The sequence below is a fragment of the Polyodon spathula genome, chromosome 11, assembly GCF_017654505.1.
Source record: "Polyodon spathula isolate WHYD16114869_AA chromosome 11, ASM1765450v1, whole genome shotgun sequence".
NCBI lineage: Eukaryota > Metazoa > Chordata > Actinopteri > Acipenseriformes > Polyodontidae > Polyodon > Polyodon spathula.
The window spans coordinates 36,350,146-36,375,144 of record NC_054544.1 but is presented as its reverse complement, the minus strand read 5'-3'; the positions used below and the strand labels follow the sequence as shown (position 1 = coordinate 36,375,144).

At 38.0% G+C, this 24,999-nt stretch overlaps 1 protein-coding gene across 1 annotated transcript in view; it reads left to right on the top strand.

Moving 5' to 3' along the window:
* Nucleotides 1–113: 113 nt before the first annotated feature.
* LOC121323372 (multiple epidermal growth factor-like domains protein 6) overlaps nt 114–24,999 on the top strand; it is an 86,018-nt gene continuing 61,132 nt past the window's right edge. The window contains exons 1-4 of the mRNA XM_041264403.1: nt 114–468; nt 3,222–3,356; nt 3,603–3,712; nt 5,897–6,001. Coding sequence (XP_041120337.1) covers nt 386–468; nt 3,222–3,356; nt 3,603–3,712; nt 5,897–6,001 — 433 coding nt within the window. The 5' untranslated portion in view covers nt 114–385. The remainder of the gene's footprint in view (nt 469–3,221; nt 3,357–3,602; nt 3,713–5,896; nt 6,002–24,999) is intronic.

Below are 24,999 nucleotides of genomic sequence, written 5' to 3'. Positions count from 1 at the left end.
TTCTGTCTCAATGCACTGTTCCTTTAAATAATGCAAAAGTCTACTATTTTAGTGTTGAGTTTCCATGGAGCCTGTTGATCACATGGACCCTCTTTGTACAAGAGTGGGAAGAGGACTGGCGTGTACACTGGCGAGATTGATCAGCTTTTCTTGTAGCGGACACAGACAGGGAAAGAGGCAACCAGAGAGCAGGGAGATCCAAAATATTGAGCCATTCTCAACTCATCAGTGATAGACACAACACAGTCTGAACACATCTTTCACAGGAAAAAAAAAAAAAAAACTGGTGCATGCAGGGGATTTCTGAACTGACTGGAAAAGCTGTACTTAAGTAAAGCTACACATCTGAAATTTTGTTTTTATTTCTGGGGGAACATTTTTAAAAATGACCCTTGATGTTTTATTGCTATGTATAATCTCATTGAGTGCTACAGAACTAGCGTCATCCTTGGAACTTAAACCTGACATGTAAGTGAACATTTATTTGCTTTTTTAAAACAAAACCAAAACAACACACACACACACACACACACACACACACAAACAAAAACAAGCTGTACATATAATATAATACATTTTATATATATATATATATATATATATATATATATATATATATATATATATATATATATATATATATATATATATATATATATCTGTTTAGTGAAAACGTAAATACACTATTGGGGATACTTAATTGTACTTGTTACTTTAAACAACTGCTCTGAATCTTCAATAATTTAATATAGTTCATGGCATTCTTCAGATGTTTAGTTTTGCTGTTTAATCTGAAACTGGTCTTTCATCAAATGTAGCCTACATTATAAATAATGATACTGCAATGGCTTGTGAGCATCGTTCATTGATACTAGGTAGCTAGTAACTGTCTGTAGTGTGGAGTAACATAGCAGGTCTGATATTTCGGGAGATGCATTGTCCATATGCAAGTCTTGCATTTTCTGAATCACAAAACAAATAAGTCTATTTAAAGTTGTATTGTACGAATTACACTTGATTCGGAGTAGAATATTGTCAATGGAATTTAAAACAACGGGATTTATAAATCATTAGATTACCTGCAGTCAAGCGTCTCTGTTTAGAATTAAAACATTGAAATACTGTATAATCCTAAACTAACACACCAAAATTAACAATATTTAGATGATTCTAAAATAACAGTGTACACTCACTCGGCTTGTTTTATTCAGCTTATTATTATTATTATTATTATTATTATTATTATTATTATTATTATTATTATTATTATTATTATTAATAATATTTGTGAAGAGTTTCTATGGAAACAAAGGAAAATAAAATAAGACTGATAAAAAATGTTTTAGATTTAAGTGTAGTTAAGTTAGATAAATAATAATTATATATGTTTGTTTTCTATCTTAAATTTGTATTCTATTAAGGAATTGTGTTTTGGTATTAATATTACATATTTTTTTAGCAATTAAAAGTCTTTCCTGCTGTTTGATGTTTAACCCCAGCCTCTTTCTTAAGTAAAAGGTTGAACAATTAGATACATTTAAAATAATTCCTAATACACAGAAAACTGACTTTAGAACATGTCTTGTCCTTAGGATATTATACTGCACCTTACCTATTGGTTTTGAAGACCTCACCCAGCTTTTTTTGTTTGTTGTTGTTGTTATAACATGCAGGCAGTTTAAACCGATAATCTGAGAAATCGTTGAAGTTCAAGATTTCAGATTTCAAAACTTCCTCAGGGAAATCCCTTCTCCCTAATTATGGAGTAATGCTTGTTTACAGTAGTGTGCATTCATTTCTCATCATGCAACAGCATAACCAAACAAAGGCTGAGCCAGAACAAGTGTAGTAGTTCAAATATCATGCTAACAGAGATTCGTGTCTGTTGAACCAGGTATGAACTTTGATTCATGGCTCACTACTCTAGATCTCAGAAGCTAAGGTTGGGGCAGGTAAGAGTCTGGATAAACTTAATCTGCTTTTCCACTACAGACAAACCAATTCCCTTCTGTAGCTTGGCATCAGCATTTATAGAACGGCTTCAGCTTAACTATTTCTTGTATGCAGTGTTGGGGAGTATTGCATGACATGTAACGCATTACTGTAATCTGATTACATTTTTCAGTAACTTGTAACTGTAATGGTTCCTTTTCCAGACAGGTAATGAACTGTGGCAATGCATTATGTTTTATGGGAAAAAATAAGGTGTTTACTTTATGGATGATGTAACGCGGCATTCAGAAAGTGCGTCAGCGGTGCAAGTCAAACCTTACATGTCACATTAATACGCTTTTTCTAGAAAATGGCATCAGAAAAGGGAAAGATTGTGTTCGATAGCTGGATTTTCAAAGAATATTTTGAGCTGCAGCCTAACCAAACCGGGAAAAAAAAAAAAAAAAAAAGTAAAATGTAGAGTGTGCCTAAGAACTGTGTATTTGTAACTGTAACTAGTTACATTTTTAAAAAGTAATAAGTTACTGTAACTAGTTTTGTTCAAGTACCTTGATACTGTAACAGATTACTTTTTAAAAAGTTACTTCCCCAACAGTGGCTGTACATGGCATATATGTTAGTTTATCTAGTGGGCTTTGTCCTTTAGCTAAACTAGTAGAGTCTTTGCCTTCCAGCTCACTGCACAGTTTGTTGACAGTAAACCTTTAAATATAGTATTTAATTTAAGTATTACTTTCAATTTCCTAAAAAGTCCAAAAGTGAATTGGATTGTGGTCACTTTGAAGGACAAACAATGAGAGATGCTTGTCCCTAGGGTCATGGTACACAGGGGTGGAACACAGCAAGTTTCACAATCGACTGCACTGTGCTTCCGGTAATTAACAAAGACCCATTTTCCAGACTTGAGAGGAGACAGGGCTTTTATGGTTAACCTTACTTGCTTCTGCTGTGATTAGCAACTAATACTCGCTGTTGATTATTCTCTCAACATTCAATTAAAACCTCATTAAAAACTCATCTCCATACCCAGGCAGACAACATGAGTAAATATGTTACATTCCAAGATACCTTGATGAATAACGGAATCATGCTTGCAGAATACTTGAACAGAAACAATAGTTTTGCATTTCAATAATGACAGATTCTATTGAGAATACTTTTATGCTAATGTTTGCACTGTGCTTTGCTGTGCCTTTACCATGGTCTACTGCAGTAAATGTCTGGCTGAGCTACTCATCATTCTTTCTCGTATTTTGTGCTGTCTCTAGGCCTAACGTGTGTAGAGCGCAGGAGCTGGCGATGATCGGGCACAGACAGCCATGTGTCCAGGCCTTCACTCGCATGGTCAAAGTGTGGAAACAAGGCTGCACTGGACAGAGGTGGTGCGTTGGGTATGAAAGAAGGTAGGACATTGCTTTAATGTCTTTAAGTAAAGCTTTCTAAATACAGGCTGTATAAACAATATCAAGTACTACTTATTGAAGTAGGCATTATCCTACGTGTCTGTCTACGTAATTAATTACCTGAGAAATTGTGAGTAAGAGTCTTAAATCTTTTTCTGCACCACCAACACACATTCTAGTACAGTAAATTATATTTACAAAGTGTGATTTATGGGTAATTCAGTTGTATTTTTCACTTGATCACAGGACTGGGTATTACACAGCTTACAGACAGGTATACAGCATGGAGCGCCAAACAGTTTACAAGTGCTGCCCAGGCTGGACTCAGCAGGAAGATGAAGTGGGCTGTCTGCACTGTAAGTGTATAACAGAGCGAGCTGCAAATGCAGCCACACAGCAGGAACTGTCGTTTAGCAACAAGTTTCATAAGGATAGAGGAGGTCAGCTGGTCAATGAGAAAAAATAAGCACTCCATTTAATGAGATGAGGGGAATCACTACTGGCCACTGGTTTTAGTGAATGATTAATAGAATAGCAGAGCCTTTTCCAGTATAAATTTCCAGTATATATCCATATGCACAAAAAGCCTATTTCTCTCAAATTGTTTACACAAATTTGTTTACATCCCTGTTAGTGAGCATTTCTCCTTTGCCAAGAACTTTGGCATAGCAAGAAGCTGATTAAACAGCACGATCATTACACAGATGCACCTTGTGCTGGGGACAATAAAAGCCCACTCTAAAATGTGCAGTTTTGCCACACAACACAATGCCACAGATGTCTCAAGTTTTGAGGGAGCGTGCAATTGGCATGATAACTGCAGGAATGTCCACCAGAGCTGTTGCCAGAGAATTGAATGTTCATTTCTCTACCATAAGCCGCCTCCAACATCGTTTTAGAGAATTTGGCAGTAGGTACAACCAGCCTCACAACCGCAGACCACATGTAACCACGCCAGGCCAGGACCTCCACATCCAGCTTCTTCACCTGCAGGATTGTCTGAGACCAACTACTCGGACAGCTAATGAACCTATGGGTTTGCACAACCGAAGAATTTCTGCACAAACTGTCAGAAACCGTCTCAGGGAAGCTCACCTGCATGCTCGTCGTCCTCCGGTTCGAATCCCGGTTTCAACTGTACCGGGCAGATGACAGACAGCGTGTATGGCGTCGTGTGGGCGAGCGGTTTGCTGATGTCAATGTTGTGAACAGAGTGCCCCATGGTGGCGGTGGTTATGCTATGGGCAGGCATAAGCTACGGACAACGAACACAATTGCATTTTATCGATGGCAATTTGAATGCAGAGATACCGTGACGAGATCCTGAGGCCCATTGTCATGCCATTCATCCGCCTCATTCACCTCATGTTTCAGCATGATAATGCACGGCCCCATGTCGCAAGGATCTGTACACAATTCCTGGTAGCTGAAAATGTCCCAGTTCTTCCATGGCCTGCATATTCACCAGACATGTCACCCACTGAGCATGTTTGGGATGCTCTGGATCGACGTGTATGACAACGTGTTCCAGTTCCCGCCAATATCCAGCAACTTCGCACAGCCATTGAAGAGGAGTGGGACAACATTCCACAGGCCACAATCAACAGCCTGATCAACTCTATTCGAAGGAGATGTGTTGCGCTGCATGAGGCAAATGGTGTTCACACCAGATACTGACTGGTTTTCTGATCCACGCCCCTACCTTTTTTTTAAGGTATCTGTGACTAACAGATGCATATCTGTATTCCCAGTCATGTGAAATCCATAGATTAGGGCCTAATGAATTTATTTCAATTGACTGATTTCCTTATATGAACTGTAACTCAGTAAAATCTTTGAAATTGTTGCATATTACGTTTATATTTTTGTGCAGTGTAAATATTGTAACACTGCAGGCAGGGGGTTAATATCCTCCCTGCCAAAAACATGGGCGAATTCACGTTTTGTTTATTTAATTTGTTTGATTATCACCCGCATGTGGGGAGTATTGTAAATTAGGACTGGGTGCAGGCTATAAAGAGTCAGCAGCTAGTCTATTCGTGGCTGCTGAGTAGAAGGGAGCAAAAGGTGCGCTCTGTTCCCGAGCAGTCATAAATAACGTAAGTGTTGTGTTTAGACCTGTGTGTTTATATTTGTTTAACGTTGCAGGTAAATGGCATATCCGTCCTGCGAGCTAGTCAGCGACCTGCAACAAATGTGTAATCAGTACTCTGAAGGAGCTAGGTGTTTGTTTATTTTGTTTTTGTGTATTATTAAAAATAGCGCATTAGTGCTGGAGAAATCAAGTTCTGTGTCCTGGGTCCTGTTTGAAAGGGGCAGCAAACCGGTTAGTGAATTGCAGTCAAATTTATGAGAGATGAGAGAGAGAGAGAGAGAGAGAGAGAGAGAGAGAGAGAGAGAGAGAGAGAGAGAGAGAGAGAGAGAGAGAGAGCTATACTGTAGATAGATAACTGATTTTATACATTAACGTAACATATACTGTACAGAGCTTCTCTATTGTGTATTTTCACTCAAAAGTCCGCGTGTCTTTGTTTCCGCAGCTGTGTGCTCTGCTGGTACTTGTTTCAATGGAGGGAAATGTTCTGATGGAGGCTCCCAGGTATGTCAGTGTTCAAAAGGCTTCCAAGGATCCCACTGTCAGTATGGTGAGTGAGTGAGAGAGACAGCCATTCACACCTGTCTTTGAATAACCTGAGAACAAAGCAACAGCACTTTCATGTTAAACAGGACTGCTCACTTCAATACGTCCTTTAGTCTATCATACATGATTCCCTTGAATGTTATGTTCTTCTGCCTGGATACATGTGGTGGTTTATTACTGTATATGTCAATTTAATGCTTCACCTCTCAGATTGAAGAGTTCCTTGATGGGGAGGGAAAAAATATTTACTTGCTGTGTATCTGTGCTTTATATTATAAGGATGTCGACAGGATGTCACTCACATTTCATTGTGATGTTACACCCTTTCACGGTAGGGTAGTTGAAACTGATAGAGACAGATCAACATGGTATTGAAATAGACTGCCATTCCCATTTATGATTGCAGGCTGGCAAAAATTAGATCTGCTTTGACTATGACTTCTCTGGCTTTTCTTATATAGTTGAACATAGTTATTATTCCCATGTTGTTATCTTAGCCCTCACATACTTTACCACTGCCAATTCTCATCTGACTAATGACACTATAAGTTAAACATACAAATATACAGTACACCTTTTTTTCAGTAATACCACTCAGATGTTTTTTGCTTTACAGCATTTTGTACAGCATGCAGGTTTATAACAATACCAGTGATATCAGAAAGGTCAACAAGTTCAGATATTGTATTGTTTCTCTAAGTATCTGCCAGAAAAACACTCTTCATGGGAACTCTGCTAGCCTATAAAAGTGAATTGTTTGCTGATCTCTTTGACCTTAGTCTGTCTCAAACAAAAACAGTTTGATGTCTTTGATATAGACTGATGAATGGATATCTGTTATGGCTAAACTGCTGCAGTGTTTATTGTGTTGTGTTAAAAGTGATACAGATCATTTTAAAATTCTCCTTTTTCACAAATTTAAAATGATGATGCTGTATTCACAAGGAAGGAGACCTTTTTTTTTTTTTTTACTATTCAAGCATCACAGCTGGACCTCTGAGAGGAAACTGAGCTATGTAATTTACTCCACTATTACTCTAGTGCTGACTTAAAATGTCTGCACATTCCAATGTATATATAAAAAAAATAAATAAAAGATACACAACAAAACACGAGGGACCATTCAAAATATTGCTTTTAAGAATATTATTTTAAAACTCTTAACACCATATCCACACCTAAGCCTTTAGCCTTATTACACTGTGATTACACTGTAACTACAGAAATGAAAGTAATAACCAGCTCTAAAGCCACTGTATACTTATACTGTAGTAAACGCTTACCAGTAGTGAATCGGGCTTACAGTGTGCAAAGGTTACAAGAAAACATCACTTCTAGAAACCAAACAAAGTAACCCATTTACATACACCAGGGCTCTACGTTTAGATTTTTAACTACTGGCCCCTTGTGCCACTGAGCTAGTGTTTTTACTGGCCCGGATGCAATTTTATCTGGCCCAATATATTTATACATTTTTTCATGATGGTTTTTATTTTCAGTATGTTTCTAATTGTGTATGGAAACCAAAGAGAGCCCATGTCTCAAAAGAAAGTGGCTAAACGAAGCCTTTCAATATGTTACTTCAGCTGTTTAACATGTATCTAGCAAGTGCTATAAGAAGTAATCCAAACTTGGATAACATTGAAATTAGGAAGGTAATTTAGTGTTATGATGGATATAAAGATATACTAAATGTATATCACAACAACACAGTAACTATAAGAAAAGGCAAGATACTTGGAGTTGGAAAGGAGTTTTTTTTTTTTTTTTAACTCTGGACTGTAGTTCAATGTAAAACATCTACTGTTGACTTTCTGTGAATGGATGGGGTAACGGCAACATTTGCACTGACCATTAAAGGCCAGACCAGGTTACAATATTTACACTAAGATTATTTTATAAATATTATTTGTTAGAATTAAACAGATGTAGAATATTTAGGATGCTATATGATAGGTGTTATTTTATTGTGAATACACTACAGCAAAAATTATTTGGTGGTTTGCGCAATATTATGCTACTGTGACGTTGCTGCTCACTGTGCTCTGTATTTTAATTGAGGAAACAAAATAAAAAAACTTGTGCCTAAGGAAATAGACTACACAGGGAAGAATAATCGTCTTAGACATTGTTTGAACACTTTGTGAACCCGGCTAAACTTTACCGGCTTACACTGTTAATGCTGTCTGCTTGTTAGTGCACACGCATTTGCCTTTTACTCTTGGTAGCGTAAGGGACCAGAGTTCGGGTAATCGAATACACCAAAAAGGTTGCACCCTGTGTATTCAGATAGGAAATTATTTGAAATTCCCACCCCTAATCCTAATTATAAACACTATTAAAACAACATTCATAATATAAATAATAGCAAACCTATATAGAGCGTTGTCGCTTGTGTAGCCTCTCCTGAGTCAGCGCCAATCTTGCTGAGTGATACCAGCTGGTCTTTCAAAGATTGTGAACGGCATTTTTGACCTCAACGCATCGGATCCCAAATAAAAGTTAGACAATTCGATCGCGTATCTGGGTATCCATCGGGACATCTTACTGTGAGACTGGATATGATGTAAACGAAATGTTGAATTCACAACAAATAAAGCTGCTGTTTTATCTGCAAGTCTGGGAAACTGACGCTAAACAAGGCAGAACGTTACCTTTTTGTTTCTCTGTCATAATGAAGCATCCACTCTAAATGTTCGTCTTCATTTTTTTTTTTTCATAATTACATTCTTTATGATTTATTGATTTCACCTCTTTCCTTTTGGCTTATTGGTTGCTTAGTTGTAGAAAAACCGATTTGTAAAAGATGTGCGGCAGGAACGAGTACCAACACAGCACTTCCAGATTCAGACTGTACAACAAATAATATGACGCACTGCAGGAAAGTTCGGATTAGTTCGTTGTTATGTTTTTTTTTTTTTTTTTTTTTTTTAAATGGTTTGTAAATTAATTTTCAGCTTTTTGACACACTGACCCGTTTTCCTGGATTCATAAAACGGAAGCCATATGCACTATATATATATTATACTCCGTCACAGTCGGACCTGTGGTGCTTCTTAACTACCGACCAAACTGCGCTCTACGGCCCCGGGCCACCGGGCCATGGTTAATGACGAACCCCTTATACTCAAAAAATAAATAAATGAATAAATAAATAATTAAGAAAGAAAATGTTGTTTCAGTTAAGACCTTCTTCAGGAAGTGCTAATTGAGAGACCAGAATAGCTGGCTGGCTAAATAAACACCTATTGAATTTCCCATAGGTATTTCCGCAGGAAGGCCTGGCTATACCCAAATATTGTTTTTACACTTCTTATTTTTCCCTTGCCGTAAATATTTTAATAACCCTCTGACATGCCTGTCAGTTGTTTGCATTTTTTATCTCTAACATCACATGGAACAGGTGACAAGAACAAAATGTAAGCCAAAGCTGCTCTGTGCTACCATATTGGGAACGAGAGATTATTGAAAATGAATCTAACGCCTCTCCTGGAAGGTATCCAACAGCACTGTTTCTTCTCAACTGCTAATTAACGGTTATGTCTGTGTTGGTGTTTGAAATACTGCAGGAGCTTAAACCTGACTCCAAGTGCTACCAAGGTGTTACCCTGGGAAAAGTCTGGGGCAACTTTATTTTTTTGTTGTTGTATAAATGTTTTAATAAGTAAACTTATTTCCCTATCAGTGAGAGTCTGTCAGCATAAACCAAACCTAGCACCTCTATTCTGGTCAGTTTTTAAGCAAACTGCAAAGTATTTAATGTTTTTTTACAATAAAATAGGAGCTAGAAAACTGAGTCTCCTAATCTTTCAATCTTTAAAACATATTTTCATGTGATCTGAAATACAGTACCTTTGAAATATTAGTTCTAAAAATGAAGTTTTCAGGTCTAATTTCAGTACCTCAGGGGAATAAAGTTAAACTAACATTGCAACCTCCTGCCATGCTATGTCAATTCTATATGACAAATGCTCTTACCTTCACTCCTTGTGTGAGCTTGTAGCAGGGAAGGAAAAAGTGGCTTTGAAGCAAATCTTTGCCAAAGAAAAGACGAGTCCCTAGCTGTTGGTTTGCATTTCTCAAATGTAAAACATGTATTTATGAATTCATTATTTTATTTATTACTATAGTGGATCACATTGTATAAAGTTCATCCAATTGGGATATTACTGAAAAACAAATCTTGATTATTCACAACCAATAGATCACATGTCATAAAACAGTAGAATACTAGTTCTGATAATACTATAAATCTGATATAATAGGTAATCAATACCCAGATATTGTAACTGGTAATATCTATTTGAATTTTATAATAAAACCAGTTATACTATCCAGATTTTGTTTCCCTTAGCTATTATTTGTTTTATCTACACTAGCTCAGTGTGAAACCCACATTATTAATGTGTTTTACTGGATATATTTCCAAATGACTTTCCAGGCTGTGCCTACTACATACACTGCAGTGCTCTCGAAGTTCACCTATAGAGTTCTTTTCAGTTCAATCAAGGCGCTGAGAAAAAAATAAATAAATAAGAGGACTTTATCAAAGTAATCAATGGGCTTTTGTGGTTGATAAAATCAGGCTTAGTTGTTTCTCAGCTTGATTTAAGAGGGGTTCCTTGCTTTGGAGAACCCTGAAAAACATTTTTTCTTCCACAATTCCCCCAACAGTCTTTACAAATGATATTGGCCCTAGGAAATACAAAAATCTTTCTTTCTTTCTTTCTTTCTTACTCCTGTGACAATTCTAGAAGTTAATAAGTGCTCATCATAAAATCTTTTTATAGCTGTTTCCATAAAATGTGTTCCTGTGGCACTGGGCCTCAGCCACTTGACTGTTAAACCCATTAGTGAGCCTAGACCTGAAGGGGGTTGTCAGTTCTCTAGAGCCTCTGTTGGGCACACACTACCAGTCAAGCCACTGTGGTATAGATTAAAATATTTTTGTGATGTGCACTAACGCACACTTCAGAGAACTATAAACAGAATGCCTCATTGGTTCTAGGCTGGTTTTAGGTGAGATGAAAGGTGAGTGAAATAATGTGGTCCAACCCTTGTTTTAGAGTTTCTCACTATGATTTTATGGCTTTTTGCTAATAGATTCTGGCAAGAAGATCAAGGAAACCGTACGAGCAAAATTGTGTATTAACCAACTATGTAGCCTGCAAATGTGCTATTATCTTAATCATGCATTGTTTCCATCTTGGCTCCAACCACTGTATGTTTTCTTTGTACACATTTCTTTAATAAATCTTTGGGTTTATTGTAATAGGGAGAGAAGGTAATCAGTTTGTATAGTGGTGGCTGGAAACAAAATGACTGTATTCTCCAAGGATTACTTCCCTAACTAACTTGAGTTTGATTTAATTTTCACTAGAGATAATATAGCTTCTTGTTTGTCCTGCTAGGACCTAGCAGACATCTGGTTGTAATTACATGTTTAAACAACAAATCTCTGGAGCATGTCTTTAGAGAACTGTTTGCCTTCTGGTAGCTCTCATGGTCAGTTTGTGGAACAGAGATAAGAGCATGTCGTATCCTTAGCTTACAAGGAACCTCTCTCCCAAGAAGCAAGTCTATTTAAATAATTACATTGACCCATATTGATATGTTTGCTTTAAATCTGATCTGTCAAAGTAACAACCTCCTGTATCTACGTTTGAAGCGTTTTCCTCTTTTTAATTGTATGTTAAATAAATAGGAATATAACTAAAGGGCACCTTTGAGATTCTGTGAAAATAAACAGATTTCCACGGCCATTTAATTAAACTGAATAGGAAAAACAGAAACCACGGCTGTAATTAAAGTGAAAACTATGTGGTTGTCGACATGAATGTTTCCACTTCAAATGCCAACTTTGAACTTGCCGAGTGTTCACAGTAATAATTGTGTCTCTGGTATTCAAGTACTGTATCTCAGTGAATAGCCTGAAAATGCTTGATGAAGACATTCAATCCATATAGAAAGAGAAGCACATTTGTCAAGGTTCTTACACCAAATGCAATTTGCATCATTAAAAAAAAAAAAAAAAAATCTAAACCAGACTTTTAATTTTGCACACCCTGTAACAAACAAATTAGGCACTTGTTTGAGTCTTGAATTTTATATTCAGGGCAGTGTGTTACTTGTTTTGGTTTATTAAAAAGTTTTATTGTGCTTTCTGCTGGTTCAGTGAGGGAGATTTCTTATGAAAAACATTTAGTACCGGTGTTAAAAAAATCGCACTGTATCAGTTTCTTTAAAACCAGACCCTGACCAGGGTACTGTAGTCAAGAAAAACTACAGTATTAGACAAACTCTATTGGACTTTTTGGCAGCTGCCTTCAGATTTGCTAGAGTATTTCTTTTGATCAGTTAAATGATTTGACAATGAATAATACATCAAAACACTAGCCAACATTCTATCTGTGTCATACATAAGTTATGTAACTGCACCAAAGCCATAAAAATGGTATATTAATAGTTAAATTGCAGTTCATGTGGAAGACCTTAATTAAAGAAACATTAAAGATATAGACATCCCAGCTCAGAGCACGTATTGATTTCTACGAGTCATGATTGTGTCTTCCTTTTTATAGAATGCTAGCAGGTGTGAAATAGAACACAATAGACCTGGTTAGGAATAGTTACATACTTAAAACATACCTCTATAAAACATTAAGGGAATGTAAAAACGCATAATAAAAATAGACCACCCACTCGATATATCGCTAGTGTCGAGGTCCAATAATAAATCTGCTATGTATTGAGGGCCACGAGACCACAGCAAAACAACTAGGCTAAAATAAATAAATACTGTACAAGCACTCCCTCGTTTTATCGGGGGTGTCAGAGTCCAGTATAAATCATCTACGCAACCTGCTTTTTCTCATTTTTTTTTTAAAACATCGTTTTAATTTGTATAGTGGAGGGTAATTGCGTCTCATCAACTGCATGAGTCTTCCTCTCCTTTGTCAAATGCACAAACCCGCTGCTTTGAAATAACCCATTCCCAACATAGGAGGCTAGTTGCTAGGGAGCTGATGTCACTGCCTTGTGGCTTTTGCTAGTGCATTGCTGAAACACGTGAATACCTTGTTGGCTAAAATAAAAACCGCTTCAGCAAGTATATATTTAATTTGCTTTGTGTTATTGTGCAATACGTGTGTAAATAATAACAGTACAATATAATGCTTTCGTTTTTTAAAATTGTTTTGCATGTTGTTGTTTGTGATGTGCAGTACGAAATAAAACAAACAGTAATTCTAAGTGCCTATGTATATTGCAGCTACCATACGCAGTTAGACAGTAAAAATTGGGAGCCGCGATATACCCGTATCCGCAGTATAGCGAGTGGCGCTATAACGAGGGGTGGGTTTAAGGGTTTAAGTACAGTACTGTAGCAACCAAAGTAGTGCGTAGCTAATTTTTGGTGTATTTAGCTACACTGGACATCTCTCAAACTGGGCAAGTGTAGCACTTTTAGGCACCTCTCACTTAAGTGTTAAATTAAGTGTTAATACTAGCACATGCAGTATACTGTATGATTAGGCCAGCACTGGGCACTTCATTCACAGAGTTTCTTATAATACGGTATATTATTTACAACTGAAGTATGTGACATCACCAAATGAAAGTGAAAAATGTTGGTGTGCTGAAGAAGGAAAGGACTGGGGTCTAACATGCAACGCAATGTCAGTATTGGTTTGCACAGAGCTTGATTTATAATGTGTGCGCTGTACTTTTAATCCTTTTTTGTATGAAACACATGTAGGAAAAATGTCCTTACTCTCAAACACACACAAGTGGCTTGAAAAGCAGTCTCGCGGTAGTACTTTATTTTTAGATTTATAAGAGGACTTTTTTTATATTTATTATCTATAGACTTAAATCTAAATGAGAATGGAGAAAGTAGAGTGAGAAATATGTTTAAGGTAGATTACAGTTCTCGAGTGATACATAAATCATCTGCAATGTACACATTTTTAAGCCCTTGCTAGTAACTACAGCTGTTGCACACAGTGGACCATATTGTGCAATTACTGTCTGTATTCTACAATGCAAATGATGCATTTTGCATGAAATGGTGATACTGGAAATTATATGCTAGTTATGTTTTGCTCAACTTAAAACAGTGACTTATGTCCCAAACTGCTTCAGCATCAGTCAGTTTATGAATATTTTAATGATTTTTGACGAAAGGTACATTTGTGTTTTTAGCATAAGGTCGAGAAAATGTATACTTTTCTTTCTTGTCATTGAAATAACATTGTATTCCAAGAAGAATTATCTAATGGAACAGAAGCAGATATTAAGAGCACAGAGCAGTACATTTTTAATACTGCTACATCAGTATTGCAGATTATGTAAGATGCCCACAAGCGAAGGACAACTGTTTTAAACAGCTTACACTTTTACAACATTTTCACGTTAATAATGGGTGATGAGATTTCTTATTGGGACATAAGGAAATAATCCAAGCCAAACCTGTATGGCTGTCTCTCGATAAGAAAAGAAAAGAAAAGAAAAAATTAATAAACTGTTATAAACATAAATCCCTCAACTCGGTAAAGTCATATATTTCGTACCTTAATTATGCTGGTGGTCATTAAAAAAAGACAGTTACTCTTCTGTTTCCTGCCCAAGGTAGAGAATAAACATTAAAAATAATGATTTAGTGAGTGGGCTTGAGGTTAATGTACATTAGTACTTCCCAGATTGGAATGTTGAAAAAAATAAATCTGCAGTTCATGTTGTCAAGTCATATTGAATACACTTTGAGGTAATATATGGAGCATACACTGGAGTTACTGGCAGGAAATGAAACGACCTATTTAAGAAATCAGATGATGTACAACCCACAAGTTTATAAATACTGAAAGCAGTTGTTAAGTTGAGGAATGGTTACATATACATAACGGTTTCTCATATTTTTTTATACAAAATGCATGGGTCTCATAAAACACATGTATTTGCTATAACATATTGTGACCCCCCATACAGTATAATATTCAATAAAAAATGCATGCTGGAGTCACAAGCATATATTCTTTGCAGCTTTCTTAGAAACAGGATACAATTAAGTAAGTTCTTAAAAAATCTTCCTGCTGTTGCAAAAGATGAAAGTGAGAAAGTTGCTGTAATAGTAACACAATTCTAAACTTTTAGAACACTTTTTATAAAAAATTTAAATAGGCATGACCTTACTGTACAGTATGTCTTCAAGGTTATCATACATATAAAGTATTATACAGTACAGGTATAAAAACTATCAGTATTCCAATGTTAAACAAACTTAAAGCATACTTTCAGATTGTCACATTAGAAATAGACATTTTTAACCTGCATAGATGAGTAATATATTAAAGGTTTTTAAACAAGACAGTTAGACTTACTGGAATCACATCTGTTTTGCACACATGGATTTAATACAAATTATCTGGATCTTATGTTATTTATTAAAGGTTTACCTTAAAACAAAGCAGAGCTTATTTCTCGAGTAGCTATCGCATTTAACACCATTTGGATGCTATATTACTTGCAGAAAGTTGGCTAAACTCTGTCTGTTGTAGCATAGATATCCAATAGATGCCACCACACTATAAACAACAGACTGTTTGTTTGTTATTTCCAGTGCTGTTTATTCTACTTGGAGTTCACTAAACTTCTGCATTGTCAAGTGTTCTCAATCCTGTCTTAAAGTGCTTTGAATTTGTATTCAGGAGCTGCTGTTCGGTTCTAGTGACCTGTCATAGACATGTGTAATGTAAGCTGGATCAGCCAATGTGTCTTCATATTGGTAAGCACTCGCTCTAGTGTACAGCAGTGTATTTCCAGCGAAACCAAAGTAAACTTGATTCAGGTGTGGTAGATCACTAGTGTAAACAGAATCTGTCGTGTGATTGTTCTCCTTACAGCCTGCTAATATTTTGCAGTTAAAGGCACATAATTCTGGGCTTAATAGCAGATACCTCAGGTACATAGGGAAGACAATACTAGTGTTGTATTATATAGAACCACATGTTTCCATTAAGAGAAAGTACAATAAATATAGTAGGAAATGCTAGGAGATTATTAGATAAAGCAGGTGGCTGGTAGGTAGTTTACTTGATGCCTTGGAGACAAAAACACAATTAGTAAAGGTCAAACTTGTCTGACTAAGGCCAGTTGCAGATAACAAACTAGACCAAATCAGATCAGCTATTGTACATTTCTGGCAAAATCTGGTTAAAAGGGCATTTAAACATCAAACGAAAGTGATAATGCATGAGTAGGTACAATAAATACAATCTTGACATTTTAATGTTCCATTAAATTTAGTAAATTTGTATTTAGCTTTTAATATTGGCCACGGCCAAGGAGCTTTCCCAGTCTTTTGACCTTTCTATTAGCTGGATGAAAAACTCTAAAATGAAGGTTAGAGGACCAACACACGTTTCACCATGAGACATAGCTGGCATTGTCTGGGGGAAATGGTTTAATTCTAAATTGAAGGTGACATCCAAATTTTAATAGTAAAAGTAATAACATTTTATTATAGGTGACATCAGACCTAAATTACATTTATTGACTAATAAAAGAAACAAAGGAAACATAAGGCATAATGGTTCAAAAATGTGTGAGCCTGGCGCAAGTAGGAGATTTTCTTTGGAAACAGAATAAGATGCTTAATCTCACCAAGGGAGAAAATTCATGGAAGTAAAAACCAAGGGTAGAGAATTGTATTCAACCAGACACCTTTTAAATTATTTTATTTTAAGAAGAGTGGCAGTTTTGAGGTGTAGCCTGGCTTTACAATGTTTTTTTTGTGAAATGAATGTCATAGATAATACATAGAAAAAGTTGTCAGGCTTAACAGGAGAAAGGCTTTCTATTGCAGGACAAAATATGCTGTAATATAATCATTTGTATTGAGTTTTTGAATAACACTTATGTGTAGCACAAACTTTTTATGAAATAGGTTTGAAAGCCACCCCTGTACAGCCATATGAGATATATTTTGGGATTATACTGGAATACACTTTCATGGTTTGAAATATTGACGCAATATGTTTTTAATATATTCCATATTTATGTAGCCAGTGTCTTTGATGCTAATAAAAATGTGGTCATTTGAAAGACGAATAACTTTATCTTTATGGATCCTGGTGTTCACATTAAGTGGTAGAAATATCTCTCTGATCATATATTCAGGATCATTCAGTCTTAGCAGTTGCTGTCACTTGCCATACCACAAGAAGTGATCTAAATGGGGGCCACTGAATGCAGCTGAAGTGCATGATGTTCTATGCTCCAGAGACAAAAAGGGCTGCTATTAATTTAAGAGTGGTTTGCAGCAGGAATGCTACTGTAAAACTTGTTCAGAGTTTTATGAGTGGATTTTCTATCACTATTTTATCTTAAATGATTTTACAGCACTTTGTCTAAAAGTTTTAACTGAGGTAGCACAGGGTACCAGAAAACCGAAAACCTGGACACCCCTTCTGATGCAAAAGCACCCATACCCTCTCCCTTTTTTAACAGCTAATTGTGCCAGGTTGCTTGCTTTTCATGTGAAAAACAACACTTCTTGTGATGTGGAAAATATTGGGCTACCCTGAATACTTTATTGGCTTGACAGTCTGCATGGGGCTACTTTGCAGGACAGTAACTTCTTGTTCAACACATTTTCTGAGATTAGAAAGATGAAACGACACAGTGTTATATGCCTAGACAGGAGAACTCCCTGATGTGGTGTGTTTTTCATAATAGGGTTGGAAGTGTTACCAAATTCAGAAAAAGGCCTTGGCTTGGAGATTAACGATTAGCCCCAGGGATACAGCTTAGAGCAAAATAGTCAGTTTGCTGTGACTGATTTGACCAGATGTTAAAAACCCCAAACATGGCTCCAACCTTCTCATTGTCTGCCTTCTGTGACTATGACAAAGAATGGCTTTAACTTACATCAAACAATCAATAATTCTTTTGTGCTATCAGTAGGCAATTTTGCCAAAAAGGCTTAAATATTAAAAATGAAAGGAAATGAATGGATTCCCTTTTAAGCCCAGACCTACATTTTTTCCCACATATTCTGGATGAAAAGAATGAATTAGTTTATATTGGGTGCCAAAGGGCTATCACAGAAAGAGGTGGAGCACCTACTCGTACACTGTCTACTTATATTCAGTTCTTTATGACCTTAAAAAAACATTGGGTATCTATCTACACGTATGTAAACTTAATCCAAGCCAGATCATCCAGGGTTCTAAATATTAATTTAGGACAAAATTGTAATTTTACGTACAGACACTTAAGAAACACACACACATACAGAGATGTTGGTTTTGTCTTTCTCATAAAGCTCCATTCTTTTAATGATTTACACAAAAGCAGTACTTGGAGCCGTCACTGTTTAGAGTGATTGAATAGACCCTGTGGTCTCAAATACCGAAACCACCAGAGTTTTGACACTTTTGCATAGTGATTTTGTTTGGCTTCAAAAAACTTATTCAGTGATATAATTTCCATGAAAAATAATTAAGATCACATAAATCTTCATGTGCCCAAAGTAAATTAGCTTATGAATTTATAATCTAATACTGCTTCTTGCTGACATGCAGTTGTAATTAAGTATGTTTTTATTATGAATGCTGGCAGTTTTCCAGAAGGACATTAATAGTCTTGCCACTGGGGCACATTACTGATAGAGTTTCTAAACCACTTATACTGATAAGTAAACACATGCAATATATATACAGTATGTCTCAAAGACATGCACTCAACCCCATGCTTTGTGTGTCTTTGCACTGCAAATAAAAACACACCACATGCCAAGAGAATGAAAATTAATTTAATGTGTGGCTTTTGTAAAAACACAGAGCTGTACAGTAGATTTAAACGGTTGCATCAGATGATGTTTGTAGCCCTCAGTTGGCTATCCTAACACTGAGTGTCTCACTTGCTCACAGAGCACAGAAAATATGATTAAACAAAAATAATCACGAACACCAATGATGAATTAAGGTCCGGCTGGACAGTAGCTAGCCTTCACGTATCCTTTATCTGCTGTTTAAATAAATTCTCCTCTCTCACTCCTCGCTCACTCTCGTTCCTCCTCTGAACACCCACCCAGAGTACAGAGAGCTGCAGGTATTTATGCAGGTGACCATCTCCCAATTAGTAACAAATTAATCACTTAACTAATTCAGGAGATGGCCACCTTCTGCACAAGTTTTATAATGTGGATGGGGCTTCCCATCCACGCTGCAAAATAATAACAAAACGCACAGCGTTTCACTGTCATCTATACACAAATATAAAATAAACAAATACAAAATAACACAGGGGCGGAGGGGGAGACCCCTTTCTAAAAATAAACAAACAATACGATTACACTGCAGGGCTTTCCTACTTCCCTGCTACAAACACATTCATATCTTTGTAGCTACTGTAAGATACAGTTGATTAGTTCCCTTTCAAGTGGAATGACAACCATTACCAAATGGGAAGAGCCTCTCTGACCCGTCAATCACTGAGCATATATAAAAAAGCTGCCCTATCAGGGCCCTGCTATGAGGAGGAAGTCCCTCCCACCTCCTGCTGAAGAGGGTCGTCCTCACAGTAATAGATCGCCATTTTCTCCCTCACCTCACCTCACTGAGACAAGACACAGACTGCCTTGTGCTTTCTTTGTACTGAAAATGGGCTCATTTGTATGGTTTTGACCTACAAATTAGATTGCTACGGTAAGCTACATTTGATACAAGTGTTTCTGAGATTGCTAATTGCCTTCATCTCATGTCGGTAGTTTCTACTGATTAGAGTTGGTTTCGACCCCTCTATTTGAGATTGGCGATCAGCTTTATTTTCTCTACTTCTGCCTCGTGTAGTTTATATACTGTTCCTAGAGCTATTGTGGTGCTGTAGAGTGACCCCGCGTGTTCGCGGTGCCGTCCTCTTCATCGATTGACTCGGCCTCAGCTACCATCCAGCAAGGCCCTATGCACCCTTTTCAAGCCTCGGGCTCTCCTAGCTCTACCGCACTCATTCTCGACGCCGATTGACTCGGCTGTAACAGTCTGGTATCGATCGCGCTCTTCCTCGGAGCCGACAGCGACGCTGATCAAACTCAACACTGGCTTGAACATCTTCCGCGGCGCTGACTCAGATGCCGTTAAACTCGGTATCGGCTTGAACAGCTTGGCACCGACCGCGCTCTTCCTCGGCACTGACTGGACGCTGACTGTTTTGCACCGAGCGTGCTCTCCCTCAGTGCCAACCTCGGCGCCAACTGCAACAGACCGGTACCGTCCACGCTCTTTTCGGCACCGACGCCGATTGGTGCATCCACCTCAGTAGGCGCAGGTGCTCCCTCTCTGAGTCGCTGGAGACACCAAAGCTAAGCTGATGAGCTTGCTCAGACGGTGAGAGCCCAGCCCATTCAGAGAGGATGCTGTTCTACAGGTGAGAATATTTCAAAGGTTGTTGGGGTTGCCTCGAGAATCCTTCCCCTAGGGTTGCTGAGAATGCACCCGCTTTAAGCCTGGGTAAATATGTTCAAGTTGCACCTGGTCCAAGATCGATAGCGGCTGGTGCGAGTGTCCAGACAATGCCAGAAAACATTGAAGTGGTGGCTCCGTGCTGGCAATCTGTTCCTCGGCTCCCCTCACAGAAGGGAAGTTGTCACTATGGACGCCTCCAGCCTGGGCTGGGAAGCGGTCTGGAATGGGAGGGGAATAAGAGGTCAGTGGAAGGGACATTGGCAGCAAGCACATATAAATGCCCAAGAACTGCAAGCAGTAGCCCTGGCTTTATCTCATATTCACCACCAGTTAGCGCACAAACACGTGCTGGTCTGGACGGACAACACGACAGTGGTAGCCTACATAAATCACCAAGGCAGTCTGCACTCGCTGGGCCTTCACCCCCACGCAGCGCAAAGACCCATGTCTTCGACGGTCAGAAACTTGCGTTCCATCAGGGCGGTTCACCTCCACAGTGTGGACAACAGAGCAGCAGACCTCCTGTCCAGAGGAGCTCCAGACAGCTCGGTTTTTAAATCAGATTTGGGAGAGGTTTGTATGACACAAGTCGACCTCTTCGCCACAGCCGAGTCTACTCATTGTCTGCTATGGTTCTCTATGGGGAGAGAAGGGGGCCACCTGGGAGTAGACGCACTAGCTCATCCCTGGCCACAGGGGCTCTTGTATGCATTCCCTCAGCTACCGCTATTACCCCTGACACTAGAGAGGATCAGGGTGGAGAGAGCCCAGGTTTTTCTGGTTGCACCCAGATGGCCGAGGCGCTCCTGGTTTGCTGTCCTCTTCAATATGTTGCTCGGCCAACCGTGGCAGCTCCCACTCTGCAAGGACCTCCTGATCCAAGCGGAAGGGTTATTATGGCACCCAAACCCAGCCAAGCTCCAACTCTGGGTCTGTTTGCCAGATGCAGTGGTAGAGACACTACAGTCTGCTAGGGCACCAGGCACTAAAGCCCAGTATTCATATAAATGGAAAGTTTTCCAAGACTGGTGCATTGCTGAGGGTCACGATCCTCTAACCTGCCCTATTGAGACAATCCTAACCTTCTTAATACACCTGTTTGATGTGGGAAAATCTGCATCCACTGAAGGTCTACCTGGCAGCAATATCGGTGTGCCATGATAAAATTGATGCTGTGTTCCCTGGGGCACACTTCCTGGCAGTGCAATTTCTTAAAGGGGCTTAGAGGCTTCGTCCTCCGATGAAAAGCATGGTCCCTAAGTGGGATCTGGAGCTGGTGCTGGGGGTCCTTACGGGTCGCCCTTTTGAGCCCATGGCCTCATCAGAGCTGAGTCCTGTTTCTCTCAAAGTGGCATTTTTATTAGCCATTACTTCTGCCAGACGAGTAAGTGAGCTTCATGCGCTGTCCACTGATGACACATGTGTGGCTTTCTTTGGAAATGACTCATGGGTAACATTAAGAACAAACCCAGCCTTTTTGACAAAGGTTGTCTCATTATTCCATATTAACCAACCACTGGTTTTGGAAGCTTTCAGACCTCCCCTGCATGAGTCGGAGGAAGACCGTAGACAGCACATGCTTTGCCCGGTCCGGTCTCTGCGCTGTTGCCTGGATAGGACAGCGTCCTGGAGACAGTCCAACCAGCTGTTTTTTTCTGTTATGGGTCCCACTCTAGAGGTCAGGCCCTATCGAAGCAACATCTAGCTCACTGGGTGACAGATACCATATGCTTGGCTTATGAACAGACAGACAGACATTACAGCCCATTCTACCAGGGGCCAAGTGACTTTGTAGGCTCTCTTTCATGGTGCCTCCTTGGATTAGCTTAGCAATGCTGTTACATGGACAGGTAGTCAGACATTTGTACGTTTTTACTGCCTTGATGTTGCAAACCGAGCAAGGCCCTCTCTGGGCTCTAGGGTGTTGCAGACGGCATGCCCTTAGGCGTCAACTAATTCTATTTGCAGAAAAAGTTTTGAAAGCACAATTAAGGTTATTATACAGAGGAGCAGGACTTTTTAACTTTCTGGCAGGCCTCTCAGGACACTTAGGAAATTGAGTTAGTATCGGGGAAGGTTATTTGACTACTTATTTGTAATGGAATTGGATTCCAGGGAAGCATATTTTGTTGAAGCTGCAAAGAATGAATGAATCAGGAAAGAGCCAACAAAGTTAGAAATGTAATTTGGATTTCTTTTGTTTTTCATGTTTATAATGAACGTCTGTTTTTGTCAGCAAAACATTGTCTGCCTGGGACTGTGCTGTATCAGGAGAAAACTGAATCATGGAGCCATGTCCTGTCTCTCACCACCAAAATCTAACCACTATAATTAGATCTTATGAGGGAAACCATATTCTTATTTAAGATGAATTATGGTGTGATCAAAAGAAATGGAAAGCTATCAATTATGTTTCTTCTATTTTTCTTCAGTTTTTATTCTTGCTGAAGTTTTTAACTACTGTATTTAGTAAATGGATTCTGAGGTATTAAAATACTTCACAGCAAAAAAACATAACCTGCAGAAAGCAGTTGGCTAGGTCTTTATGAACAATGGATATCCACAAGCTTTACTAAATTTGCCTAGCTGGTTTGGTTATATTGCAGAAAAGTAGTGTGTCAGACAAGCTACACTCATGGAAACATCTTGTATTCATTTATCTCAACCTAGCAGATTTTTTAAATCTCACTTGTCATCCATTCATGCCACCATAACTAAGGAGTAATATGCCTAAAATATGCAACTGCTGCTGCAAACTACATTGGAGAAGTGTCTCTAGGCCCAGTCTTTCAAAGCTCCATGGTTATTAGTCTGTAAAGATTTCTGTTCTTCTGGAAGAACGAAGTTCCTCATATTCCTGATGACATTGTTTGATGAAGATAACTTGTAGTGGGGATCAAAGCTGAGAATGTTATTGTGTAGGAAACTATACTATTGGTTTTGTCAATTTTTCAATTACCTTTTCTTTTTTTTTTTTTTTTTTTTTTTTTTTACATATTCTGAAATGGCTGTGCTATGGTGAAATATGGTACCTTTTGTACAGAAGTACAGTGAGCTAAGGTGAAATGTTGCTGTACCATTACTGGCAAGCTCAAATTACAAAAAAAAAATTAGATTCATCCTCATTAATATACAAATGTCATGCAATAGCTGTTGGAAAAGGGTGATTAATACCTAATTATTGCCAGATTTTACTGAAATGAACTTTAAAAAAATCTTTAAATTCTACATTAAATTATTTTAACAGTGCAACAGTTTATCTATGCCTTTTCAGTTTATGACAGGTACTGTTAACATGGCCACTGGCTAGCATAATCTTTGCATTTAGTTAACACAGCCTACTGTATTCTATGAGGAAACAGTTAGAATACAATTCCTTTTAAAATATCTTCTAATCGACAAGGATTTAATTAGTAAAATAAAATTTCCAGTCTCGTTTTTTATTTCAGCATGAAAATGCTCTCAATAGGTTAATCAAGCATGAAAGAAAGCAATGCGAAATCTGCCGTATAGTTTTCCTGAAGTGATGTTTGGACTCACTCCACCTGGAAAGTCACCAGAATGTATAAACAGAAGGATGTAATACCTTATTTTTCCATTTTGAAATACTTTGTGTAACATATGTATTTACATGTACTGTACTGTTTCTTTTTATTTTTATCCAAGACCCTGCAATGAACCCCATATTATTCACACCTTTCAGTTGTTATTTTACCTGCATGTTTAATTGTGAAGGGCCAGCATGTTCCCAGCCTCTCCCCTGGCATAGCATAGAAAGTGAAAGTTGAAGTTGCAGAAAGAGACTGTGACTGGGCAGGGCAAATACATGTATTTATTATTTATTTATTTATGTGTGTTGATAACTAATCTGATGGGCTAAGGATTATGTTTGCTCCCTAGCATGCCTGTAATACTAAAAGTATAGTGGATTGCTTGCAAACCTGTATGTGGATCCCTTCATTCTCCATACCCTGAATATTATTGTCTAAACAAGTTTTTCCCAACCCTTTCAAAATGAGTACAAGACATAATAAGATCCTGAATTAGGTGATCCATGATCACCGCAGCAGCACTGGGAAGGAAGCATATTAATTTTTTTAGTATCCAGGCCACTTCCAATGTTTTCTTCAAAACATTCTTTCTTTTAAGCTCAAGTAAAAAAGTAAAACAATTACATTTTGATTTTGATAAATGCTGTTGCAAACATTGAATGTCACACATTTGCATCATGCTGTGTCTATTGCTGTACTGTACACATTTGCAGTTACTTCAACCACAGTTGATTAATGGTCTTAAATATGCTGATAGTCTATCTTGGGGTGTTGGGTCAAATACCAAATGCTGACAGAAAGTCATTTTAGGGTAAACTGATTCTTCAAGGTCATAAAAGAGATAAGTAGGAGATGATGACAGGCAAAATCCAATGAGCCTGCTACTACTTTTCATATGTAACTTAGTTGTGTCCTTGTGGTAACTGAGATATTTGTGTCACTGTTTTGTGAGTTCCTTAATCTTTAGTGCATTCTGTCATGTGAAAAAA